At 40.0% G+C, this 27,278-nt stretch overlaps 1 protein-coding gene across 3 annotated transcripts in view; it reads left to right on the forward strand.

Annotated features, from left to right (window-relative positions):
• Window positions 1–27,278, forward strand: part of FGD6 (FYVE, RhoGEF and PH domain containing 6) — a 72,041-nt gene that overhangs the window by 9,973 nt on the left and 34,790 nt on the right. For all 3 annotated transcript variants that reach the window (XM_082051209.1, XM_082051210.1, XM_082051211.1), the window contains exons 2-5: window positions 42–2,451; window positions 16,189–16,336; window positions 20,241–20,308; window positions 20,401–20,431. In XM_082051209.1, coding sequence (XP_081907335.1) covers window positions 42–2,451; window positions 16,189–16,336; window positions 20,241–20,308; window positions 20,401–20,431 — 2,657 coding nt within the window. The remainder of the gene's footprint in view (window positions 1–41; window positions 2,452–16,188; window positions 16,337–20,240; window positions 20,309–20,400; window positions 20,432–27,278) is intronic.

Consider the following 27,278-nt stretch of genomic DNA (forward strand, 5'->3'; position numbering starts at 1 on the left):
GGCTGATGGTGACTAAAGTCTTTGCTTTCAATCCTTCCTAGAAATTAAGAAGCCACCGGTGGCACCCAAGCCAAAATTTGTGGTGGGACACAAGGCGACGCCTCCACCTGTTGCACCGAAGCCTGATGTTGTACTTTCTGGTGTTATACAAGCAGCAAGGAAAACCAAACCAGCAATTGCACCAAAACCAAAGGTTCTCAAGAGCTCGTCTGTTCCAGAAGTTAAACCTCCATCATCTACAAGAAAAAGCACAAAAAGCTTTGAGGAGCACAGGGAAGATTCTTCTCAAACTCTAGACCACTTGAACTATAAAAATGAAGCCTCAGAAGGGAGTGTTGGTAACACAGCCTATATTCTACCAGTGTCTTCTTGCAAATTTGAATGCCTTCATAAGCTTGGAAATGGGGAGAACACCTGTAAAACTCAAATCATTTTTGAGCACTTTGAGAACTTGGAGAACATCAAAGTCAGTGAAAAAAATGCACTGGGGGATAGTCACAGTGAAAAACTGGCAAATAGAAATCAGGTGGTTTTGAAAGCCAGCATTTTGGAAGAGAAACTTAAGGACGTTCTTACTCATAGTGTGTTTCCTAACAGCAGTCCTGTGAGGCACAGGTATGCAGACAAACTTGACAAAGGGGATGGCAGCAGTTCCAAGAACAATGTTAAAATAGAGTTTATGGAATTTGTGCAGTCTTCAATATCTTCTGAGGTAGCTAAAGGGAAGCAACAAAATAGTGAGGGTAAACTCACTGCTGGTGCGTTTCAGATATCTGAAATTTGCTCTAGTTTGACTGAAAATAACCACACTTGCTCTTGCCCATTGGACCAGGAAATCCTGGAAAACGAAAATTTAAATAGCAGTAGTATGATGTCAGGTGAACTGGGCATGAAAGCAGATGCTGATAAAACTTCCTCTGAAACATCTTCAGTTCTGAGCTCAAAAGTGCTTCCTGTCCCCAAACCAAGAAAGCCTCGTGCTGCATGTCTAGTCCGTCAGGATGGCATAGACACCACGGGAGAAGGAACAAAGGAACCATCTAATTCAGAGAAAGATTCCTTTGGGCTTCCAGAACAAAGCTTTAAAAAGCCAGCTAAAATTAATGTCCTCGGTCAAAGTGTTTGCTATAACAATATTACAGAAGTGCTTCATCCTGGAAAATGTGAGATAACTCAAAGCAATGCAGACAAAATGCATCCGGTAAAGGAACCTGCTACGGAAGAGTCAACTTCACAAAATCTTTTGCCTCAGTTGTCACACAAAACTTCTGATCTGGTAGAAAGTGTTGAATGTTCTTTAAATGCAGACCATAACTTAGTTAACTCCATGGGTGAGGTGACAGATGATACTAGTATGCTAGATGCTGCGGACAAAAGGACTAACTTTGTCAGGTGTGATGCTTTGTCTATGAGTTTGCCAAAGCAACTCAAGTTAACTAGCAGTCAGCTCTCATCTGCTTCCAATAGCCTCCATGTTTCTCTACAAAAATCGGAAGACAAAGAAGTTAAAATAAAGGATGAAAGTTCTCCGAAAATAGTTCCTAAGAAACCACAGAGGCACAGCCTTCCAGCTGCTGGCCTGCTGAAAAAAGCTGCATCAGCAGAGCTTGTGGAGAAAAGTTCTTACACCTCCAGTGAGGACAAATCGAACAGCATTCTGGAAGGATCGCACTTTACACGTCCACACACCAAGGAGCAAGACGCACTGTCATCTTGTGACATACCCAAACGTTCTTCTGAGAAACCCGTCTGGAAGTTACCTCATCCTATTCTTCCATTTTCTGGTAATTCTGAATCATTAAAAACTGCTAACATTGCTACCAGCTTCAACCACTTGACTGTTGTGACAAAGCCTAGGGCCAAATCTCTCTCTTCTGTGGACATAGAAAGGACCGACAAGCCTTGCAAAGACCATCAGAAGAAAAATACCTTGAAAAAGTTTCTCAACATGAAACTGTCAGTTTGCTTAATGAAAAGTGACTTCCAAAAATTTCTGTCTAGAGGCAGCCAGTCAATGGATAGTGCTATTGCCAAACTTTCCACTGGGGATGGGTGTGGAAGTGGTAGCAACCGGAATATAGCATCTGTAGGTAGTGAAAGGAAAGCTAAATCTGCCAAGGCTCATTCTGTAGAAATAAGTAGTCCGGCATTACTAAAGAAGAGGCAGAGAAACAGAAGTCAACCTGAGATGCGAAGTAACCAAAGGCTGGAGTCTTTAGATGGGCATGTGCCTTTGGGAGAGAACTTGTCACAAATGCATTTGAATTCTCTAACCAGCACTTGTGCTCCAGAGTATGAGAATGTGCGTCACTATGAGGAAATACCCGAGTATGAGAACTTGCCTTTTGCATTGGGTGCTGGGAGAAATCATCACCTGGAAGACCAGAACACTGGTTTCTATGAGGTTGAGGAGCCTTGTGAAGCTACAAGCAGGCGTTTGAGACTTGGCAGGTAAAATAAAAAGGGAACTTAACTCCATTGTAGCTCTGGTTGTAAACATGTTTAGGTGATGACTTGAGAGGCTGTGCCCCTTTCAGTAAATGTCAGCAGGACAGTTGTTGCTGCGTATCTTTGTATGGTTTTGCTGTTCTGAAAATGGCTTGCACTTGGTAAACAGTCAAGAGGAAAAAAAAGCTAGTTATTCCTTGCATATGATAAAAATTTGTGAACCTAAGATATGTGATTTTACACATTTAAAGCAAACCAGATACAGTCATGTATTTGTAACCAGTAATACTTAAAGGGGGAGGAACGAACCTTATTACAGTCTCAGGATGAACCTGAATAAGCATCCATAGAGTGCAAGTGCATAATTGCTAGGTTTGTAAGGGGAATTAATATATTTTCAGATCAGCTAATAGAGCTGGTAAAAGCAGACAAGCTTTTAGGTATGCAAATTCTTTGTTGGATCTTGACAGCTTTTTAGGTACAAGAAAAGATACTGCCTGTCCCTGAATGAGAGAGTCTTCTCTGTCTCCCCGGGCTCCCAGGAAGGGCCGTGCTAGCACACAAGTTCTGCATGACTCACACAAAATGTTCCTGAGAGGCTTTGGTGACTCTGCAGGTTGCTGCTGTTTCATTGTCTAGGGAGGTAGTGAAGGCAGATAATATCAGCAGATTCAAAAAAGGGGTTGGACCGATTCACAGATAAATCCAAACAGATGCATAAGGGAATAGGCAAGAACAGATATTTTAATATCTGTAATACTCTGATCATGGATGCTGGGAAGAGGAACGGGCCACAGAGAGTGGCCAGGCTGGTATGTTCTCCCTAAATAGCATTGCTTACCGTGTCTCTTAGAGTGTGGGAAGTGGTGAAGCATTGTTTTGACCCAGTACAGTATTATTTAACTTCCTAACTTCAGCTGATCAGTTGGTCTTACAGATCTTCAAGATTTTTCTCAAATAAGCAATAAGGATTTGAATGAAATAGGGAGCCTCTATACTTCATAGTCCCCAGCAAACTTCTTTACACTTCTGAATATATGCATAATGACAAGAATAAACTATATACCTTATAAACAGTCACATTTAACAGCATTTTTCACTGAGAGTTACTAAGCTTCCTTTCATTTTGTATATGTGTGTGTAGCAAACACATGCTCCAAAGAATCTGAGAGCTGGCCATTCTTTAGGGGACTGTGTCCTCCTATATAGGAGGAGACAAATATTTTAAGTGGCACCGTGTATTAATAGTTATTTATACAGTTGATATGCTCAACATTGGATTGTTTGATGGAAAGCATGAAGTAGGATCTTTGGTTATGGGCTTGGTATTGGTATATATATTTGTGTGGTTGTTAAGTATTTTTCTTGATTACAGTAGGATGTTTCTCGGTTTTGTCTTGGCATAGTTTAAGTTCCTGAGTGAGTGTATACTTTTTGTTTAAATTTAATCTTTGGGTATCTTTTGGGGGTTTTGACCACACTCACTCAAGTATTCCCTTGAACTGGTTTACCTAAGGAGGGTGAGACCCAATTTAAATAAGAATATATTTTCTGTGTTTATGCAATCTGTTCTGCTTTGTGTTGTGGTTCTGGATCAGATGAATGTATATCTTTGCTTTAGGAAAAGAAAAGGACTGTTTTGCTATATGAAGAGCGGTAGGCATGAGACTGCAGTTGCTCCTTGAGTGAAATCCCATAGTTTTCTTACCTGAGTGCGAGTTATTTCCTCTTCACAGAAACTTTCTCCAGTACCAAGGGTGATCTAAGGGTTTAAGAAGCCTCTTGCACCCTGGCACATCTGCGCCTGTAACTGCTCCCTAAGCTGGATGATCTTGACATAACTGAGTTTTTGTTGTGTTTCCTTACAAAGCACAGAAAATCCCAAGCAGAACCCTTTCTGTAAGTGTTTATTTTAAATTAAATTATGTAGTCAGAAGCTACCTTAGGAAACTATTAATGTATGTGGTTACTTCAGTAGATCTCAGTGAACAAAGAAATCTCCAGGAGAAGAAGGAACATAACAGGGCAGTGGTTTCCTAACCCAGGTCAGCTGCTGCTAGAGGAGCAGATTGAGGTTTTAATTTTGGCCCTGGCTTGGGAGGTGTGAGGGTCCTTACCCAGTCAGAGCCAGGCAGGCAGCTGCTCCAGTTTTCCCATCCCTTGTTATCTCCAGTCCTTTGAAGCTTCTTCATCAATCTTGTCTTACCTTTTCTGCATAGTTCTTTAAGAGCCTTTTATCATTTCCTGGTATTACAAAACCGGTTAGAGAAACAGTGCTGATGTTATTGAAATAATTACCGCTTGCTTTTTCCCCAGCCTGTCAGAACATGCACTTAGCTCTTTTTTCATAGATCATGGCACATAAAACTCCTGTCATGCACTACTAATGGGGATCTCAAAGCAAATTATCTTATGATTAAAGCCAACGTAGAAATGAGATTGTTCTTCTGAGAAATTCATACACCCATTGCTTACTTTTCTAGTCATAGTAGGACATATTCAGTATATTAAGTCTGAATGCCAGGCTTGCCATACTTCTGTCAGTCTCGTTCAGTCAACAAAACTACATCGTGTTAACCTTTGGAGCACATGCAGTCTGCATGCGTTAAAAGAGCCATTTTGAGGGTAAATGCAATTTTTGTTACAAACCAAGCGATAAACTGTGCTATCCTTTATTTCCCACTCAAAGTTCTCACTGCAGATGGCAAAAATGTCCTAACTGTCCTGCTCCCATCGATATCCCCGGTACAATAGGAGGATGTCCTCGTCCTTCCTCCCAGTGACGTCGCCTCAGCTCAGCGTGTTGGCTTTCACCTTCAGGCCCAAGGGTGGCTTAGTGCAACGAGGAGGAGCTCACAGTCAGCACAGCAGCGCGTTAAAAACCCTGTGTCCTTTAGCCTAACCCCCCTGTTCATGGGTAACAGCATCTCAGGTGTCACACTTTAATCAATCTCCAGTGCTTTGTCTTTTTCTTTCCTCTTTTATTCCACTTTTTTTTTTCTTTTCCTAATTTTGGCATTCTTTATATGTATTTCCTTTTCCTTAAGGTGGAGGAAGCTTAGCTGACGTGACGTATTTGTCACTGGATGTTGGCCTTTCTCCCCGGCCTCCAACACACGCGCTCCGTCTCCGGTTGCCAACAGGGGTATAAATTGCAGGTTAAGAAAATGTAGCAGAAGAGCGTAACTCAGACATAGAATGGAAAGTCAAATGTGACATGTGAATTGATGAAAGACTCATTTATACGTTCAACAACAGCCTTTTCCTGTGGGTTATTTTCAGCATTGGCTCAGGAAATGTGCTTGTGAAGCTCCGTAGTACTCTGCTTTGTATGGTGCAGCAAGGTCTAATGAAATTGTATATACTAAAACAGTAAGATTTTGGGGGAGGGGGACGGGAGTATAAAATAAATGTTAGGAAGAAAAACAATGAAAATATTAACATCAGTTTGTATTTCAATGCCAACAGTGGTATTATTGTGTCTCATTTACGCAACATTTACATTTCATCCAGTTAAAGATGGTTTAATGAATAGACTTGTAATACAAAACTATATCCAGCTAGGTTGTTTTAATGCACCAGACAAAATTTAGGTTAAGGAACCCAGGTTTCATTTTAGCTACTAGAATCCAAGAAGTTTATTTTAAAAACATCAAGTTTACATAAGTTTTAATTTTCCATAAAATGATATCCTTGTGCTTATGAAAAACTGTTTTAGTGAAACATAAGTGGACTAAAAAAAAAAAGTGGATAAAAAAAAAATCCAAAGTGCCTGTGATTAAATAAAAGGAGATTTTATCAAAACTGCCATTTTGATAGGTTGAGCCTCAGCCTGGTGGCTCAGTGATTTCAACAACGCGGAGTGCAGTTGATTTTTCTGTTGGTTTTTTTTTTTTTTTTTTTGTGTGGTGTTTGTTTTTCTCCCAGTGGTGTTCCTGAGGATCAGATGTTCTGCCTTGATTTTGAGATGAGCTGAAAAGTTTAGAAAAAGTGTCTAAATCCAGTTATTCCTCTAATCTGTGCAAAAGATTAGAAGAAGAGAGAGCACGGATCTAGTCTTGCAAAAAGCTCAGTTATTATTTACAGTTAATCTATGTTGGTCTCAATGAAACTGTTTCATCCTCTGTTTTCCAGAAGACTACCCAGGAAGCTGCATCAGCTCCTGTGCATGCAGACAGTGGTGTGTTTGAGAGTTAAATCCCTCCGTGATTATTTTAGACCTAAGTCACTCCCTTTTGAGTGCTCTGCTTCTTAGCTCTCTCTTGTTATCTTCTAGGTATCTGACGTGAAAAATGGAATGCGATAGGTTGTTCATTATTTCTAAATTGAACGAGCAACTTTTTGAAGAGAGATATTATAGCCCTTATTTCAGGGATACAGTCACCCAAAAATCATAAAAATAATGATGAGTCAATACAGAAGATACTTAGGGCCTTGCATTAAGTCTGATTTTAGTGTAGAGAAGAAGTTATACATTAGAATGTCATGATAGCTCTGGCAAGGTAGAATTGATTTTGTTGGAAATGGGTGTTAATAGTGGGGTTTGTTCTCACTTGGTCTAAGTTTTCCCTTTCCTATTAGATGCATTTGCTTTGAGATTTTCATCACATTTTATTATAGTTTTCTAGAAGTCTATTCAGTGTGTGCTGGAGTTGTGTTTTTTCTTTTATGTGCGTGTGACAGGAAAGCGTTTTTATCCTGCTATCCTTTCCCCAAAAACATTTTCCCACTAGTGTCTGTGAACTGAGAGAAGTCAGAATAGCAGCTCCAGATTTTGAGTGCCGTATCTTGGTGGTCCTGTTTTATATTGTTTGTCACTTCCATGCGCAGGATTTTTTTCCCAGGTCGTGGCCATTAGCATTGCAGTTCTCCCTATGAAACAAGAATTAATGACAAGGGAAGGCAAAAAGCTGTAAATTCTGCAGTGACTTCCATCTTTGCTTACCCTGGGAAGCAGGTAATCCCTCACATCTTTGGGTGGTGATGGGAAGAACTGATGCTGTGACTCTTTCTCCTGCACAAGTCTCCAGAAAGGGGTTTAGATCCTAGAATCATAGAATAGTTTGGGTTGGAAGGGACCTTCAAAGGTCATCCAGTCCAACCTCCTGCAATGAGCAGGGACATCTTCAACTAGATCAGGTTGCTCAGAGCCCCGTCCAGCCTGGCCTGGAATGTCTCCAGGGATGGGGCATCTATCACCTCTCTGGGCAACGTGGGCCAGTGTTTCATCACCCGCAGTGTAAAAAATTTCTTCCTTGGGTCTGGCCTGAATCTCCCCTCCTTTAGTTTAAAACTATTACCCCTTATCCTGTCATAACAGGCCCTGCTAGAAAGTCTGCCCACATCTTTTTTATAATCCCTGGGTTTTGTCACAGTTGTTTCTAGTATCAGTGCTCAGGACTGTCCCCTTGTATCCTCTTGGATTATATTCTGCTACTTTCACATCATCTCCTTTTGGCACTTCTGCTGGGGCTGCCCTGAGGGAGGCAGGGCGTTGCCACCATCTCTCCTGCTTGTCACAACGTGACTGTGGGAGATGAAAAGGGGCCTTGTGGGCACCAGTTTTCTCCAAGGCTTTTGAAACTGAGACCTCTTACATTTTTTTAAATGTGACTTCTCTACGGTGAGTGTGGAAATATCTGAAGTATGCGTTGTGTGTTTATGTTGAACTTTCCAAGGAACTGAGGAATTGTCAACAAAAGGTCTGGCTGAAGATGGCTCCTGTGAGCCTGCGAGGCTGCCGGCGGCAAGAGCGGCCCTTGGGCGCCTCTGTCCCTGGGAGCTTGCGTTTTCAAATCGCAGCTAAATATGGAGATAATCCGAGAGCTGTTAGCACCTTTTTTTAAACTGTGCAACGAAGTATGCTCACAACTGTACCGATTGTAGTATGCTTGAATGAAGCAGGGTGACTGCCAGCATGGATTGCTTAAAGAAAAAAAAAAAAAAAGGTATAAAATTGATTAAGCGTGAAACGCGTATGACAAATGCCTTGCTTATTTTTTGCCTAGAGTGCGAGTCAGATTTATTTATTTCTTCTTGTTGAGGAAAGAAAGAAGTGCTGTCTTGGCCTGAGGATGACAAATGCTGAACTAAATGCTGCTGGGATAACTGGGTTCCAGCAAGTCAGGTGTTGCAGTTTGCAACATGCTCAGCCAAGTATAGAAGGAGCTGCCGGTGGCATGATCCAACAGGCTAAATGCAGTGGCAGCTCTTGGGAGTGTTTGTGGCATCCTCCTTGCCCAGAAAGCCCAGGTGTGAGCAGGGAGCGCCAGAGGTAAAATCTGGGATGAATAGGGTAGATCTTGGTGTTTCTCTTGGCAGGAGCGAACTCCCGGCATTCCCACCTGGCCTCTCTCTGCAGCCAGCCCTTTGCACAGGAGGCAGCCGACAGCTTTCGAAGTACAAGCAGCTCTGAACCAAAATCCATTTAAAACAGATTGACACTGTATTGTGGTCATTAAAGACCCCAGCTTCCTATCAAATATGTAGATGCTTATGCATTTGTACACTACATGTGATATTGCTTAAAATAATTCCGCTAGAATTCTTGAAGTCCTTAAATTTGAAAAAGTAACCTGATGTGCGCAAAACATTTTTCAGTTGGCTGGATGCAGTTTGTTTCTGTTTTCTAGCTGTGATTCTTGAGGAGTGTTTGTATTTGTTATTTCATTCTCAAAGTTTTCTAACCAGTCCAGAGAGAATAAAGCACAACAGTTACAAGTAAAGCAAATAATCATAGATTAATTCGTCTAGTTTGTTTGCCTCTTGTTTTTTGGTGACATTTTTTTTAAAGACTGTTTTAGAGGCATTTATCATTCCTCAGCTATGTCACTTACGGAAGGACAGCTTGCAAAAGAAATGAATGCATTTCACAGGCACGATCGGTTCAGGTGGTCTTAAGTATATATATAAGGTGAATCAAAATGAACTGCCTGTCATGTTCTTTAGCATCAGACCAATAAACACTCCTGGTCTGATGCCTATTTTTTTGTTATTAGTTCTAATCATAGCAAAAACTTACTGAAATCATTGAGCTTTCCCTGCAGAAGAGCAAATGGCATAAGTCTAATGCTATTGTGTAAAATCCTTTTTGAGAGGCCATCTTGCTATCTCACCCCCTCGCTGTGAAAAAACACTATTTTTGGCAGAGAAGGTGAAGCCTGAGCAGCTTGGCTGCAGTAAGGCACCCAGTCCCTGGTGCTGGCAGCCAGGGCAGCACTGGGAGAACCGCAGCGGCATCCACCAGCCTTTGTCACACTGTCCCTACACCGAGAGAGGAGAGACGTGATCTCAGCTTCAGCTCTTCCCATCTGTGCACCTGTCATTAAAGCAGGGAGGTGACTGATGCTGTGGGAGTAACTCAGATAAGTAAGACACCTGGTCCAGGCTGCGTTTCATCCTCATTTGCTGCTTAATGGTTCAGTATGCCTGAAGGAGAAAGGAAAGGCAGGAGAACACAAAGAGGATGATGGAGGGAATTTTTTAGCTGTAGTGGTAGACAGTCACTGTTGTTCAGAGGATCTCAAGTTTAAACAGTGAGGTGGATATGATGGGCTAGGGCCCAGGTGCACCTGAAGTGATATCAGGTTCATCTTCATGCTTTCCAGATGGGTTTGCAAAGGGAAACATGGGCTGGTGTTGGCTTCTTCAAGATGGTTGTGGGCCTGAGGTATTGCAGCAAAATGTAACCCATCCAAAAAGTACATTAATTGATAGTTTTGTTAATCTTGCTGATCACTGGTTTTCTTAAAACTCACTAGTGATCTTGGTTAGTATTCATTATTATCTTTGTGTTTTGCCAAGTATGCTTGCTTTCAAGAATTGATTTATTTTTTTCCAGAATTCCAGAGTAAATAGATATTCAATAAAGACATTGAACTGTCTTAAATAAAAAGTATTAAATTAAACCAAAAGGAAGTTCACTAGACAAAATCAAGCAATTATTAACCATGCGAAAATTTCACTTTTGCTTTGGCTTTCCAAGAGCATCTTCTGTTGTCCTGAGCACCCAAATCAGATAATTACTTTCTGAATTGTTTTGGGATCTTAACCTGATTTCTATATTTACAGCCTTTCTTTCTACCTTGGAAGAGAGATGGAGAATTTAGATAGGACAGAAAAGATGCCATAGAACTTGTTTTTTTTCTCTAAGTCTCTTATCATTGAGGTTTCCCAGCAGCATATACCTAGGATCCATTGATGGAATCTGTCAGTGTGGAATGCTGCTTTACCTACAGCTATTAAAGTATGCAGTGCTATGAAAGGGCAACAAAGATGATTAAGGGAGTGGAGCATCTCCCTTATGGGGAAAGGCTGAGGGAGCTGGGGCTCTTTAGCTTGGAGAAGAGGAGACTGAGGGGTGACCTCATTAATGTTTATAAATATGTAAAGGGTGAGTGTCACGAGGATGGAGCCAGGCTCTTCTCGGTGACAACCAATGGTCAGACAAGGGGCAGTGGGTGCAAACTGGAACACAAGAGGTTCCACTTAAATTTGAGAAGAAACTTCTTCACAGTGAGGGTGACAGAGCACTGGAACAGGCTGCTCAGAGGGGTTGTGGAGTCTCCTACTCTGGAGACACTCAAAACCCGCCTGGATGCTTTTTTGTGTAACCTCATCTAGGTGTTCCTGCTCCGGCAGGGGGATTGGGCTAGGTGATCTTTCGAGGTCCCTTCCAATCCCTAACATTCTATGATTCTGTGATTCTGTGAAAAAGTATAACAGCCTTGTCAGCTATTGCCTCCACAGAGAGCCAGTGTGCTTTAAGGTCTTAAAGAAGCAGCTGAACACACCTTAATTATTGGTTGCTGGTGATATTGAAAACTTAAAGTGGATGAACAGCAGTAGCAATTGTTGCCTCTCTGGAGGAAACTGAGATGCAAGCAGCTGTGAAAGGATTGTGAAATTCTGTAGCAGGAAAAAAAAAGGATTTGACACGAAATATTAATATTGCAGTAGGGTATGCTTATTGGTGCTCCGATGTTTTGGTGTGTATTTTTTCTGTAGAGTAGGAACTTCAGTTTGTGTAGTTTTGCCTGTATCTTGAAGGCTTTCTTAAAAAATAAACAAACAAAAAACCCAAAAAACCACAATGAAATACTGGAGGAAGAGACATAAGACAGATAAAGATGCTGGGATGCTCCTACAAGAAACAGAGTAGATGGACACTCCTTTTACAATAACAGATGGATAAAAAAGGAAGAATTTAGCAGCATTGTGTACAAGGTTCTGTTCATTCAGCATTCCTACATATTTTGGATTATTTACTATAATAGAAGTAGAAAAAACATCTCAAAATAATTCACAAGGATGTGATCGGCATGGATCAATCTATTTTAACAAATACTTTGGAGCAGTGGAAATTTGCTTTTCAGTAGTTATGGTGATGCTAACACTTGAAGTAATACCAATACTTGATATTGGGGTTTTCCATGGCAGAGAACTTATCTGAATCATCTCAGTCAAGCTTAAAATACTAACTGCCTTCTAAATGATTAGGAACTGAGACTGAATGTTAATTGTGACTTCAGGCTATAGTGTCCTATGCAATGTCTAAATTAACAGTGCCTCAAAGTGGAGCCTCAGGTGTATTTGAGGCTTCTATAATAATAGAAATAAACTCATGTAAACTAGTCTTGATCATCTTTTGAAGACAATAAGAGGTTTTTATGCTGGTTAGGATTTACTTTTCTGACTGTAATGGCTTGATGACAATTTTTAAGTTTTGACAGTTTATCTTGCTGTATGCCTGACTAGGACCTGCATGTTTTGTTTCATTAATATTTTACTATAACATTAGGAAAATACAGCACAATGTATACGCTTCATCCCATAAACTGCTCATTCCAAGGCAAACTAATACTCTCTTCATTTTATGTGTCAAATAAAAAAGCCCCACATCTATATTTAGGTAATTTGCTCACGAGATACGGCAAGATATTCTTACTCAGTGGGCAGCTCAGTGAGTTGGCGGTGATGGTGTTTCACATGACTGATAATGCAGAAGTTTCTCTTGGTAGTGCTATGGGTAGGACAAGGAATCGTGATGAAGAGAGAACAAGATAGAGATAGTTCACAGTATCCCCAGAATACCTATCAGAAGAGCTGCTTAAAAATAGCTGCTACTGTGTGCCTGTGGTATTTTGGAAAAGAGGAATTGATATGCGGTAGAAAAGACACTGTTTATTTAAATATTTACTGCTATTTTCAAATTCATTTAAAGGCTACAAGGCATTTCACTTTGTCCAGAGATAATTTTGGGAAACTATCTATACACGTACAGTGTAGATGTGTTCAAAGGTAAAAGTACAGAAAGAGTAGTTAGTAAATACAAAACTGCTTTCTGTTTTGGCAGAAAAGCCATAACATTTTTGATGAAAGGTTAAGCTGTAAGGTACAAGGAGAGCCACATGTTCTCCAGCATATGGCTGATAAAGGCAGATCAACAAACACAGTGAAGCTGTCAGTCTCCTGTGAAGAACAGGACGAAACTGCAGATACCACCCGTGGTGCATCTGTTCATGGCTACAGCATTGCAACCTGTCCCTGAACTCATGACTTGTTTGGTTCTGGAAAATGCCTGAGTGTGAACTGACTTCTGATCATTAACCATCTAATCATCCACTGTGTTCTTTGTTTTTTTTTTTTTTAAAAAAAAAAAAAGGGTGGGGGGACACCAAAACCAACCAATCAGCAAACCCACCCAAAAATGTATTGGGTAGAACCTGAGATCTGCATTAGGCTATGAGCTGGGCAAATAAGGATAAAGATGTATAGGGATTGCTCTGAGGGGCTTTGGCTCTTGGGGCAGATACTTTAGACAGGATTTGGTAGGTGGTGCTCTCGGCTTTCATAGTTTCCTTTACATGAATAGTAGGTGCTTGTGCACCAAACGCAAGAGAAGGAGTTTAGTGCTTAAACGTTGTGGTTCACAGGAAGGAAAAAATGTATATGCTGAGAGACTCTTATGTGTGGACACTTACTAAACATCCTAAAGTCATCAGTAGTTAATTATTAAAAACCTTTAGTAGTTTTTACTGAAACTTTCTATTAAATAAGTCAATCTTTCATTTAGAATATTCTTCAGCCAGCAGGCCAACTAGTTTGATCTTCATCTTTCAGTGGCGATGGGGTTATGTTTGTGCAAGTAGAATACAGTTTCACTGAGAAATATGCTTGTTTCTGACTTCAAAAAGGGCAGGTTTTCTAAAACTTTAAGTGTTGGCACAATTGCCCTGAAATGTTTAGGTGGAAAATTAAGCAAAATCTGGGAATGGGCATCCTGTAGAATGTGCTTGGGCAAAAGAATGGTGTGAAAAAGAATGAGTGTGAAAATAATGTTTTCTGTGTGGGAACGAATCCTAGTTTAAAGGAAATTAAACCAAATATTAAGGGTAAGGAAAAAGGCAATAAAATATCCATTAAAAAAGTAAATGTTGATGCATAGGGACCAAAAGTGAATTCTAGTGTGGTTAAAGTACTTAATAAGTTTTTCAATGGAAAAAAATAATCCCAGATCAGATGTAGATTCAGTGACAGATGTGGACAGTAGAACTGTAAATAATATAGTAAAGCAAGGAGTAGCAGTAGTTATTTATGTTGCAGGCTTTGGATAAAATAGGAGTATATATTTCTCTTGTATAATGCTACAGGTATAATAAAGATGTTTGTCATCTGTAAAATAAAAGGATAGGAGATGGTATCTGCTGAAATAAACATTCTCAGGCCAGCAGGTCGTTTGACTATGAATTAGATAGACTAGGCAAGGAGTTTTCTGAATTGCTAAAGTTAACAAGTTACTGCAGAAATCTTGGCTCATGTGGTTCCAGGGGAAGCTCTGGTGAAAAGCTGCGTTTTTGCATTCCCAAAGTACATGGAAGTTCCGTGGGAATCGTCCTTGGCATACTCCATACCCTGTTGTCAGCAGCACTCCACTCTGTGCTGGCCACTCTCTGATAATTTCCAATCTGAATTAAATGGATGTCTCTCTGCACGCTGCGTGCTGTAGTCTGGGCTCAGGGTCTCGTTTGAACTCGATGATGAGCTTACAATTGCCTTCCTCCCCCCACCCTATTTGGTTCTGGGAGACAGTAACTACTTGGGTGTTTCCCGAGTCCTTCCTGTGTTGTCTTAATAGAATCAAGCTATTTTAATCTTTTCTACGTCTTTGTGGCTGACCCAAGTCTGTCCACAAGCCAGCTTATCTTGTCTTCATCTCTAAATATATTTCTATTTGGGATGAGCCTTTGTGCACTGTTTTGTTGGTTTTGTTTTGTTTCGTTTTTTCAACTGTGCCTTGAGCATTGAATAATCAACTCCTTGCTGTGGCTGCCGCACACAGCTACTATTCCTTACTTCTGCTATTCGTGTTACAGGCAGACACCTCTCACAGTATCCACACTGACATGTTTTTGATGTTGTTTTCTTTTTTTTTTTTTTCCCTTTCTCTTTTTTTTCTGGTAACTATGACAGTTGGAGGTGTTGGGTCCGAAGAGTTGCCCTCCATCCCTGTTCCCTTGTGATTCAAAGTGAGGAAAAGTCATGACCGTCCCTTGCGTAGGGAGGCAGAGAGTAGCTATACAGAGGAGTGTGTAGCCCTGGCAGATGTTGGCTGGACAAAATTAGGTGTTGATCAGCACAGTGAGATCTCTGCTGGCTCCAACAGCTTGAGGGCAGGAGTTTCTGGATTTGTTTTTTTTTTTTGTAGGCTAGCTAATCCTTTTGGCTCATATCAATAAGCCTGTGGCATCCCAGCATCTTTTTGCAGGCATTTAATGCAGATTATGTGAATTTAGACACAGCTTTAGTGTAACTGGCAATTATCAGACGTTTTAAAGGATTAAAATAGGAGCCCAGGGATTTCTAGGTAACTTTGCCAAAACTTCAGGCTCTGTTTCCTCTAGCCTCTGTTTTCTTCTACTCCCTTTTTTATTTTCTTCTAGAATTGCGTTTTTTAAATCTCTACTGAAGTTGTCAAGGCTAGTTAGAGGAAGAAGGTTGTGTGCATGTCTCATGCAATTTCTGTGTTGCAAATATGGCTGAAGCTAATGAAAAGAGATCTCTATAATCATTGTACAGCAGTAGAACAAGGTTATATTTTATAGCTTTGACAGCTACCTGGAAGGTGTCTATCTCTGGGGGACAGGAGTTTTCAATCCCAAAAGCTTCTGCTTTCTTGTTTTTGAGAAAAATTATTGGACAGAACAGTTATAATGTTGCCATCCCTGATGCCATTGTTTAGTGTATACATTGAGAAACAACCATATATATATACATGCATCTAAAATTTCAGACAGAAAGCTCCAGTCTGAGTACCATATCTGGAAGGAGTCCTGCAGCTATGAGGCAGAGGAGAGCAAAGCAGCCATGATCTTTCTTTATCCTTCTGGCACACAGTACAAATGTTGCACTATACATGCACATAGCAACAAGGGAATAGATTTATCAAACTTTGCTGTCAGGCAAACTCTGGTGGGCAAGAATAAGAGAAATATTCCAAACATACCGTGGATTTTGCTTGTTGTCAGTTAGCATTGTATCAATACCAGCATAAATAAAACACTGCACAGTTATGAGTCTGCTGTGGAAAAACCTACCACTGTCATCACCATCTTCAAATTACCCACTACTGTTCTCAGTGTTTCTTGTACCAAGTGGACCACTTATTGTGGGCTAAAACAGAAAGCTCTTTACATAAATAAAGTATGGTATGTTTATTAACTACGCATATTTTAATTTTAGGTCTGTAGAAGAACACCATGATCATCCTAACATGGTAATGGGAGATCTTCAGTCAGATGAAGAAGATATCATGAACAGTTCTGACGAAGATGATGACACAAATTCTGATTCCAGCAAAGGGGAGCCTGATCCTCACGAAGATAAACAGGTATCTTTTAATCTTTATCTTCTGAAGCTATTCCTCACTCTTGCACTATTTTGTAATTTGTAACCTGTTGGGATGTTTTCAAACAAAAGGCATTGAGTCCATATAACTTTATAATTTTGTCATTCTTATTGTTTAGTGATTTTTTTTCCTAAAATTTTAATTGAATATGTGTATGCTAGCCTGATATTAAGAGGTCAAGTTTAGAAATATCCCGCTGGAAAGTGTGTGTTGCCTGGCATATTTGTTTTTATGGAGCTGTAGAGCTGCCTACCATGCCTCTCTAACAGAGCTGAATGCACAGATGTATGTTTAGGGAGCTTCAGTTTTGAGACCTATAAATACCTTTTAATGAGGCTGTCTACGCCTCACAGATCCTGGAGTGCGCAGTGTCTCTTGTGCACCAAACATTTAAAATCAACCTTTGATTTCTGAGCCTGGGTGAAACTCAAGGAAAGGGGCCAGGTGAAGGTTGCAAGATCTGAGAAAGGTCCTTCTGAAAAATCTCTTGGAAGCTGTAGTTTTGCCCAGATGGTCTTATTTGAGGGTCTTGACCATGAAGCAGAGGCTGTATCTCAGTCACCATCTCTGTGCAGACAGTTTCTTGCATTTGCAGGTTCTGCTTGCTAACCTGCCAATCACCGCTTATTGCACAGGGGGACAGATGGCTGAAACAATTTTTAATATTTCCTTTTCAATGACCTGAAACACCTTAAATGCCTTTCAGCATTTAAGTTCCTTAATTCACTTCTTTGGTGCCGAGCAGAGACTTTCTGTGTGTGTGTGAGATCTGTCATTATAGGGTTGCAGAGCCACCTCTGTGGCCCTCGGAGGAGGGTAAGCCACACTTGACTGTTGTGGTTGAGGTCTGACCTTCTGGTAGCTTCTGCAAGTGCCAGCTTGGCATGATTTCCACTATTTTAGCCTTATTTCTTCTTCAAATGAGGAGCAGGAAGACAGCACTAACTATTTAGAATGAAGACAGGCCACCAAGATGATCAGAGGGATGGAACACCTCTCCTATGAGGACAGGCTGAGAGAGTTGGGGTTGTTCAGCCTGGAGAACAGAGAGCTCCAGGGTGACCTTTTTGCAGCCTTTCAGTTCTTAAAGGGAGCCTGTAAGAAAGGTGGTGACAGACTTTCTAGCAGGGCCTGTTATGACAGGACAAGGGTCAATGGTTTAAAACTAAAGGAGGGGGAGATTCAGGCCAGACCCGAGGAAGAAATTTTTTACACTGAGGGTGGTGAAGCACTGGCACAGGTTGCCCAGAGAGGTGGTCGATGCCCCATCCCTGGAGACATCCCAGGCCTGGCTGGATGGGGCTCTGAGCAACCTGATCTAGCTGAAGATGTCCCTGCTCATTGCAGCAGGGTTGAACTAGATGACCTTTGGAGGCCCCTTCCAACCCAAACCATTCTATGATTCTAGGGGTCCTGTCCCTCTCCTTGGGGATATCTGCTTTCTTACTTCTTAGTACTGGATGTCTTGACACCAGACTGCCCATAGACCAATGCCTCTCCTCAGTACCAGTCCTGGTAGCTCTATTTCATTTGATAATAGTGCTAGTTGCATCCTTCCCTTAAAAATTAATAATAATATAAAAAAACCCAAACAAACAAAACCAACAACAACAACAAAAAAACAACCAACCAACCAACCAACCAAACGAAAATGAGACTTGTTAGTATTTGAAGAGAATACTTGATGATGTGTCAGACCCGAATGTCATTTAGCCAAATGGTCAGAGGAGTAAATTGGAGGAGGGAAAGGGAGTCAAGGGAAAAGTGAGTTCCTGTGAAACTAAGCAGGACTGTACTTGTACAGAAGGTAGCTTAATCTTGCGAACATCTAGAATTGCCTTCAGCCTTCCATGACAGAGTTTTACAGGAAAGCATCCCCAGTTAGGAGGCTTCTTGGGCAGGTTTCACAACCTAATTCAGTGCTTGCTGTGCAACATGTGCTACCAGCTCAGTTCAGCTGCCAGTGGCAACACGTGGCCAGCAGCTGGGGATCAACAACCAACTTCCCAACAGGGAGAGCACCTGCAGAAGAGAATGAATTGGCCTCTGCATTGCTTATCAGCTGTGCTTGTTTTTATTTTTGCTTACCACAAGCATCTGGCTGTTTTGATGCTTTTAGTCTATTAGAGCAGGTACCAAGTTCCTTCGCAATGCCACACCTGAGAGCCCAATTTGTGTTGCTTGGGTTCTCCCATTAGAGACTCTCTTAAGCCCAGTCTGTCTTGGCTGAACAAATGCAAAGTGGCCTTTTCAGTGCCAGCTGGTGTGTGAAAAGTCTTTCAAATGGACTGGAAAACAGACTGCCATGTTTTGTTTTGTAATTGTTTGCTGTTAGCATCCTGTTCTCAAAATACTAATTTTCTTCTCATTTGCAACTGTCACATCTACCCCAATGGCAGGTACCTTGCTCTGCATAATTGAGTTACTTGTGAATTCAGTCTTGTAGGGAGTATGTCAGCTGTGCTTTCTAAAAAGGCATTGAGGCCTGAGGATGAGTGTTATAATCTCTCCTGAATCTGATTGACCCTCACAAGATAAGATCGAAGTGGTTTTTGGAAATAAGTTTCATTTTAGAAGTAAAATCCCAGCTCTGTGTGAAGGTGTCTCTGTAGCATATCAAATAAATAATGTACTTTGCATATATATGATGCAACACCACATTATTAAATTTAGAAAATAATTTTATTAACTTGGCGATGTGTCAGTTAATTTCAAATTAAAATTATTTAAGTTTTATTTTTTATTTGGACTATAACAACATCATTAAACCCAACCTATGAATATCATTGGTTCCCTGATTTGATTTCTAGCACTTGAGACTTGTTTCTAGGTTCAGAAAAGACCTAAAATTACAGATAAATCTTGCAGCATTAGTGCTTCTGAACCAAAGGTTCACATATGCAATGCCAGAGATAGCTGCTTTTCTAGATAAACTGTTCAAAGCCTATATTATGCTGCTGTACTCCATACAGCCTCCCCAGGAGTCCCATGTGTTGTATATCCTGTGATGTCTTGGTGCTCCTCATCCACGCTCTTTCTTTGCAGCCCATTGAAATGAAAGCCTGAATATCTAATAGATGTGGTGGCAGCTGGCAGCAGAGAAGCATATGGCAAACCATGAGAGCTGTTACGGAGAAAGGTGTTTTATCTGAGGGAAATTGTAAACGGGAGTTACACTGTGTAGAAAACGTATTGTGACACCTGCCCCCTTTTGCTTTGCTGTACCTGTTCGTTATATGTGATGTTGAGCAGTAGCATTGATTTTTTTTTTTTTTATTTTAAGCCAAACGTGTGAACATAAAAAACATCATCATCTCCACAGTGTTTCAGATACATGACAAGGCTCACACTTCTACAGCCTTGCAGTGTGGTTGCTGCATTTTTATTAGTAGGTGGTCAGAAGCTGACTCTTCTCTTCAGTGTGATATTTTTCTCCTTTAATATTTTTCAGTAAAGAAAATGTGTATTTCTTTTAAGATGTCCCTGAAACCCATTTGAATTTCTTACAAATATTACTGTTGCTGTATTAATCAGAAAAAAATAGAATAATATACAAATATTATCTGTACTGCTTTCGCTAACTAATAAGTGTCACTTGCTAGGACTTCATTTGTTATGGGCTTCATTGCTTCCTGTAATAAATAAAAAGGCCAATAGTGTTATAAAAACTACTCTTGGCTAACGTTGTTTGCAGCTACAAGCTAAATTGGTTTTGTCACAGATCTGAAAAGCTAAATGATTCCAAAGCCAGGAGACTACAAAGGAGTATAAAACATTTTTATTAGAAATAACGATAATTACATTGGATTTGAGGAACTGCTAGCTTGAAATGATCATTGCAACACTTTTAGTAGGTGCATAGTATAACATATAATTTTATTTGCAGAGCAAGGCAGCTGGAAAGAAAACAAAGGTTTACCATATTGCCAAGGAGATCATGAGCTCAGAGAAAGTGTAAGTGTCAATGCTAAACTTTACACCTACTCAGTTGATTTTAATCAGGCAATTAAAATGTAACTATTTTATTTTTCTTGCTTTTCTGATAGGTTTGTGGATGTGCTAAAGCTCTTACACATTGTAAGTATAAAAAAAAAAAGGCAGCTTTCTCTTCTGTTTGTTTAATCTGTTGAAGTTCTGTGTTTAGGCTTTATTGTAGTGAATGTGGCCTTTTTCTGCTGTACCTACATATTCTAATTATAAAAATTAATCTAATTAAGCAGAAGTTTAAAGTTTCAGATTTTATATAATGGATGAATATTTTGTGGCTCCTTCTGCATCTGCTTAATTAATGTATGCAGTCTTCCAGCTGAGTGGGAGTATTGCTTTAATAATGAAAATTGAATATATATCCATTTATGTTAATCAGCATCATATTTATAATCCAGCTTGTACCATAGCAACCAAAATAAAATCTTTGGTTAGACTAACTTTTAAAGTAAATAGAGCGGAGGTGGGAACAGTTTACTTCAGAAATGGCAAAAAAAAAATAAACATTCTTTAGGTAGTCTAATTAATTAGCTCTAATGTTGCATCCATCACCAGGGCTGCATATTTTTGGGCAGCAATTCTTTGACAGATGCTTGTTTTTCTGATAACAGCTGTGATTGTAGTATATGCAATGTGTTGTGCACAGCAAGGGTTAAATATTTAATCCATGCTTAGGCAGACCAGTCATCTGTTAAACAGGCTGTGTAGAAAGTGATAACAGAAAATTAATAAAGAATTTAGCTTTCTTTAGATCCATTTTATGTGTTTTCTGTCAGCTTCTAAGTGATATGTGTTTGTGCCATTTTGTCACTCTATTATGTGCAAGCATAGTGATTTTTTTTTCCTTGGGCAACAGCAGTGGTAATATTGCAAACAGATGCGTTAGCCTGTCTTAGTCTCTTGAGAAGCATGTTCTGTGAAACTGGGAACAAAGACTCTCATAGATGGATGTATATATTCCTGTAATATGGAGATCTTTCAGGAAACAAAGAACTTACCACACCACTTGCTGATTCCTCTTGCCTTCCGTTTTAGTAATTGATTTTTTTAATTGTGTTGAGGCTTGTTCTTTAACAGCTACAGCAGGCAGTTGCGGCCAATATATAAATTTATATTCAACATGTTTTCTAGCGCAGTACTCAAGCTTAAATACTGGTTAAAGGAAGATAATTGTTGTAATGAGTATGGGCAAGTTTTAAGCTGTATGGTTTTTAATTATCATATTTTCAGGCATATAACATATCTTAAAGGTGTCTTCATTTCTCAGTGTGCTGTTTCTTCAGGTAACATGCGCAGTACTGGAAGCAAAGGCTGTTGGTGCAGAGGATGGAGACAAGCAGAGGAAGAACGTGGGAGAGGGGGAGTAGTCAGGGAGTTTAGGAAGCTTCTGGACTAAACTTCAGGTTGTCTGCGCATTGTAAATGTGTAGTGCTGGAGGATGGGTTTTACTTTGTTTTAATGGATGACTCACAACTCTATTAATGACAGTATGCTAGTTTCTAGCTGCCAAATAAAAACCTATTGGAAATGTTTTTGGTGGCTAGCAATAACAATCAATGTGTATTCAGCCTGGTCTAACAGAAAGGATGCTAGGCTAGGAGTCAAGGAAATAATTTGCCCTCAATTAGTCAGGTGGCCAGCAGCGTGAACCTCGGTGAGTGTCCTTGTCAGAGCAGGCACCAGTTTTCAGGCTCTGTGTGCATGTATTTTTCATTTAAAAAAAAATTGCCATATCTGAGAAATGTTGCAGAAACGCGTTGTTTTATTTACACAAAGTGCTATGCCTGAGGTTTTGCGTATGTTTGTCAGGGACATTCTTAAATCTGTTTATTTAGTCATGTACTTCTTATGCATAATATTTAAACATTGATAAAACTACCCTTGTGATTTTACCTGTACTGAACCACTTGGTCTTCAGGGTCAGGATTACTAACTTCAGGCAAGCAAAACTCTGTCAGATTCCTGGAATGAAAACTTAGATTCTCCCCAGGCTGGGCTTGTTTTACCCGTAGTAAAGATTTGGCTAGTCAGATGAGGCTCCGTTACACCTTCTGAACCATCTGTTGGTGGTTTTCCAAAGAGTAAATACTTGAAATTTAGTGACTAATTCCATTAGCGATGATCTGAAATTAATAGCATTTTCCTCAGCCTGTCTTACCAATGCCAGTTAATGCAGCTCATTGCTCTTATTACAGCCAGAGAACAGGACTTTTGATGTAAGAAAAAGGTTTTAAAATTGCTCCTGCTTAGAGCATTTGAAGTGGAGTCTAAAGCAGTTGAGAAGGTGGGAACATGGCTGCAAACTGGTTACAAATTGGTGTTTGGGGTTTTGTTGGTTGGTTGGTTGTTGTTGGGGTTGTTTATTGTTGTTGTTGTTTTTGTTGTGTTTGTTTGTTTGGAGTATTATTATTTTTTTGTTGTTGTGTTGTTGTTTTTTGGTTGGTTGAGGTTTTTTTTAGAATTTTTGTCTTTTTATATTGACAAAGTCTAGTTAGGTGGTGCAACTCTTCCAAGATACCAGAGTGAGGTGGTTCATGCACAGCCTCTGGAGGGTAAACAAGGAACCATGAACTGAATGTAAAACATAAATGACGTAAGAGAAACAAGCTTGTCACTGCTGTCTGAGATGCTCTGTGCCAGAAGAACACCTGATGTTCCTGCAAAAGGAGTAAGGCAGGATTGGCGCCATCTGTGCCATCTCTGTTGTGGGATGCTTTGGAAATGGTTTGCTTTGCACAACTGAGAGGGACCTCCTCAGCAGCACCCTGGTGCTGTAAGGATGAGCTGCCTGGCTTACTTGCTGTCCTTGCTTTGGTCCATTTTTTGTTCTGAATTTCGTTCTTTTGCCAAAACCCACCACCCTCTTTGTTCTCCCATCCTTTTCGATTTCATTTTTCCCCTGCTGCTATGGTATGGGCAGTGAGGCTTCTGGTCCAGCAAAGGAACATGCTTTTTGGGATGGCTCCTTCCACTGCAAGGTTTAGTGTCTGACTTTGTGCTGTGTGAGCAAAGAGAAGCTTAGGCCTGTGGGTTTTTTCCTGAGCCAGTTCTGTCCTTTTTAAGATTCTTGAGAGCAAGTAGGAGGTTGCAAGGAGGCACCTCTAATTTTTCTTCAACCACAAGATCAGGTTCCTATTGGAGAAGGCAGATAATAGGCCGAACATTTTTCTTTTTTCTATATTGTGTATCCTTCCAGAGACACTTAGAAGAAATTCTGGTTTAATATGTTTCCATTTTTCAGAAGACAATTGCAAAATTATATATACATATATAAAATCACTACATATATAGTTTTATATATCTATGAAAACATAGACTCTTTGTATATTGAAGCTAAATACTATGAAAAATAATTATTAGTAGATTTTGAAAAATAATGTAATGTGCACGTTGAGAAATAAAATAGCTGTGCGTTTTGGAGCAAGGGAAGTCCTGACCTGTGGTCTTGGCTTACAACTGACCTACTGTTTGTCTGTGAAAAATTCTCTCAAACTCCTTTTTCTCCTACTGTGAAAATTCAATATTTGACCAGTCTGAGGTGAATATGTTGATAACTTTTTAGTCTATGAAGTGCTTTAGAATTGCTGATTGAGGCATTTGACAATGAATTGCAGCTGTAGTCACCTTATTAAGAAGGCTAACAAAATAGTTTTGGTTTGGAAGGAAATACTCTTTTACTACCCAGCCTATCCCTTGAAATAACATTCTGGGAATATGTCAAAGTCAAATAATTGATTATTGTAAAAAATTAACTATCTTATATCGTTAAAGACTTAGAAATTAAGGTGTGGAACTACTTGGCAGCTTTCCAGAAGCAATCTCATGTGTTTGAAAAATGTCACAATCCACACTTACACATAGTCTTCATTAACTATAGTTGCTACAGTTTAACTTAAGAGTTTATGGCTAATAGCCTAACTGTAGTTAAGACTGCCTATTTATATTTTAAATAATGTATGTGTGGAATCTCCTGTAGCTGTATTCCTAGCAGGCGTGTTTACAGTTTGTCACATACGGCAGCCGGGCTCTTCCCCAGAGCATGGAACTTCCTCCCCTTCCCTCCTCCCTCCTGTAGGATGGAGGGGTGTGTGTTCCTTGAAAAGCATCCAACTGCAAATATATTTTTTTTTCTTAAATTAAACTGATATTTGAGCTATCTGCAGGTGTATTTAGCTGGGACTTGTACCTCAGTGGAAGGGATTATGGCTTATTTTTGCTTTGCTGATGGTATGTTCTAGGAGAACAGATCCAAGATGAATATTGGTTGAAGCCTTAGGAGTAAAATACGTGACCATGTGTAGACTACGTAGTTCTTTCTCTTCCGGTTAAATTTACAAGAAGTTTTAATTTAATCTGTTTGAAATTATCTTTATTCAAGCTATTAGATACCTGAAGGTACACTGAACCCGGTCAGCAGCTGAGCGAGGGTTTAATCTGGTCAGCACCTATTTTGGTTTACAACTAAACTTGTTCCTTTGCTCCCGAAACTGAGGCGGGCAGGTCGCCTTGCTGGGAATCCTCTGGTGGAAAGAACCGAGAGGGATTGTGAGTCAGGGCGTTTGCAGAGGGGAAGTGCGTGGGCTGGTCTCAGATGATTCACAACAGGGGCAGAATTATTTCAGATATCACAGCCCTTTGCTTATTTAAGGAAGCTGCATTGAAGGAGAGGTGGGAGGAAACAAAAGCAGTGATGGTGGTATCCTGAGATATAGTTTAAAAACCGCACAGCTCTAGGTGGAGTGTATGGGATAAATAAAATTCCCTAAACGTTTTCAAGTCAGGAGTGTTTTATCAGGCACTAATTCAGCAATAATATGTACTCAGAAGCCTTTAAAACTACCTAAACTAGATTTTCTTATGCACAAGTACCCAGTGGGATGCTGTCTTAGTTGAGAACAAACTAAGACAGTTTCTGATTTGGAAAGAATGCGCTTTCCAGAGATGGTGATGAGTGCCGTCCTCTTAAAGTAGCTGTGTGAAGACAGTTGCCTTTGCTTAAGCGGTAAAAAGTGGTATCAAAAGATTATTATTGGTCCAGAATATAATGTAAAGCAAGAAAATATAAACCAGCATTTCAGAAAGTGTACAATAGCCTCGTCCCTTCTGAAAGGAAAAATTATGTTGGTAAGAAGCTGGGATGATTCAGTATAACTAGCATAATCTTTTGTTTTCTGTCATGCAGCATATGAAACATTTGCCTAGAGTCGCAAATGTTATTTTTCCTTAAAATAAGCACATTAATTTCCAAGCATGGCAAGTGTTTTTTTTTTTATGAGTAAGAATGTAGTATTCGAAAGGCTCATTTTAAATTAGAAAATATCTGTGTTTAAAATTCACTGTAATGGATTGCTGTATTGCTTCAAAAAGAATAATTTCTAGGATGTCTCAGGTGACTGTCTTTGAAGAGGCTGATGAAAGCAGTGCTCTTCAGCAGCGTTATATAGTACTATATGCTAAATATGTTTGTGATATGAATAATTTCTTGCAGATATATATAGATATTAGAGCATTTTTTTATTTAGCGGTGAATGGATTTAGTTTAGAAGGAGTTAGGTTCTGCTGCGTTAAATGGCTATTACTGCAATTTCTAATTTCTAAGTCACTTTTATAAAAAGTTGTCCTTATCTGAATACCCTGCACCCTTTGGAGTGAAAATTCAGTGTTTACTTTTTAAGTTAACATAGAATACCACTTTGGAAGGGACCACAAGGATCATCTGGTCCAGCCTTTCTTGACAAAAGCACAGTCTCGACAAGACAGCCCAGCACCCTGTCCAGCTGAATCTTAAAAGTGTCCAGTGTTGGGGAATCCACCACATCCTGGGGGAGATTCTTCCAGTGGATGATTGTTCTTGTCATGAAAAGTTTCCCTCTTGTGTCCAGTCGTAATCTCCCCAGGAGTAACTTGTACCCATTGCTCCTCATCTTTTCCAGGTGACTCCTTGTAAAAAGGAAGGTAAAACATATTTTACATCTGGTAATTAAAATAGACCTGTGTTTTGTCCTTTTGGGTAAGAAAGAAATTACTTTCTCAGAAGGCCAGTACCTTCAAGTGTAAACAGTGTTAACTCCAGAGTTACCTTTGTTTGACTTTTCCTACCCCCACTCCTCAGGCATGTGCTCTCTGCCTTCAGCTCTTCAGTTTATCTCAAGATGAACTTGGCGTGACAGTTACTTCACACCCACTGCCAGGTTAAAAATAAATCTTAACATGATTACAGTGAAAAATGCATTGTACTGAAGACTTGATAATTAGGGGAAAAAAAAAAAAATGATAAAACAGCGTTGAAGTTTGGCTCTTTTGTTGTTTAGCAGGCTGGTTTGCATCATTTGAAAGCTTTACCTTATCTTTCTTCCCTGCGTTTCCTCTCTGCAGGGCTTCCTCCATTTACTTAGTTGTGGAGGGGGACGGAGGGGGTGATGAAACAAAGTTTTAGTTGGCTGTTTTAATGATAGAGTCTTTCGTGGCATGGTCCAAGGCCTGGTGAAGCTGGTGGACTTTGGATCAAGCGAATTGAAAAACCAAATCTGTATTTGGAAAACATCCTGCAGACTCTTTGAATGCTCTATCTAGAAGTTAAATAAATGCTCTTAACTACGAATGACATTCCTGTCTTATCTACTGGTACTTAAACCTGGCTCCCCACTCCCCTTTTATTGTTTGGACAGGGAAAAGCCTGGGTTGTTTATTATGCTACAGACAAAGTGTTTTTTCTTTTCATCGTACAAGTAGCCTTATAGCATTGGGACAAAATTCTTGATCCATCCCATGGCAAAGTATATACGGTGTTTTATGTGTGCATGTGATTGGGGTGGGGAGAATATTATCATAATATGATGATGCATTTTGCATGAAGCTCTCCAGAATGCCTCATTTGAGCTTTTGCCATTGTAATTCCATGTATAATTTCAGTGTTAAGCAATGCCCTAGGGTCAGG

This window comes from Streptopelia decaocto (genome assembly GCF_964273445.1).
Source record: "Streptopelia decaocto genome assembly, chromosome: 1".
Lineage (NCBI taxonomy): Eukaryota > Metazoa > Chordata > Aves > Columbiformes > Columbidae > Streptopelia > Streptopelia decaocto.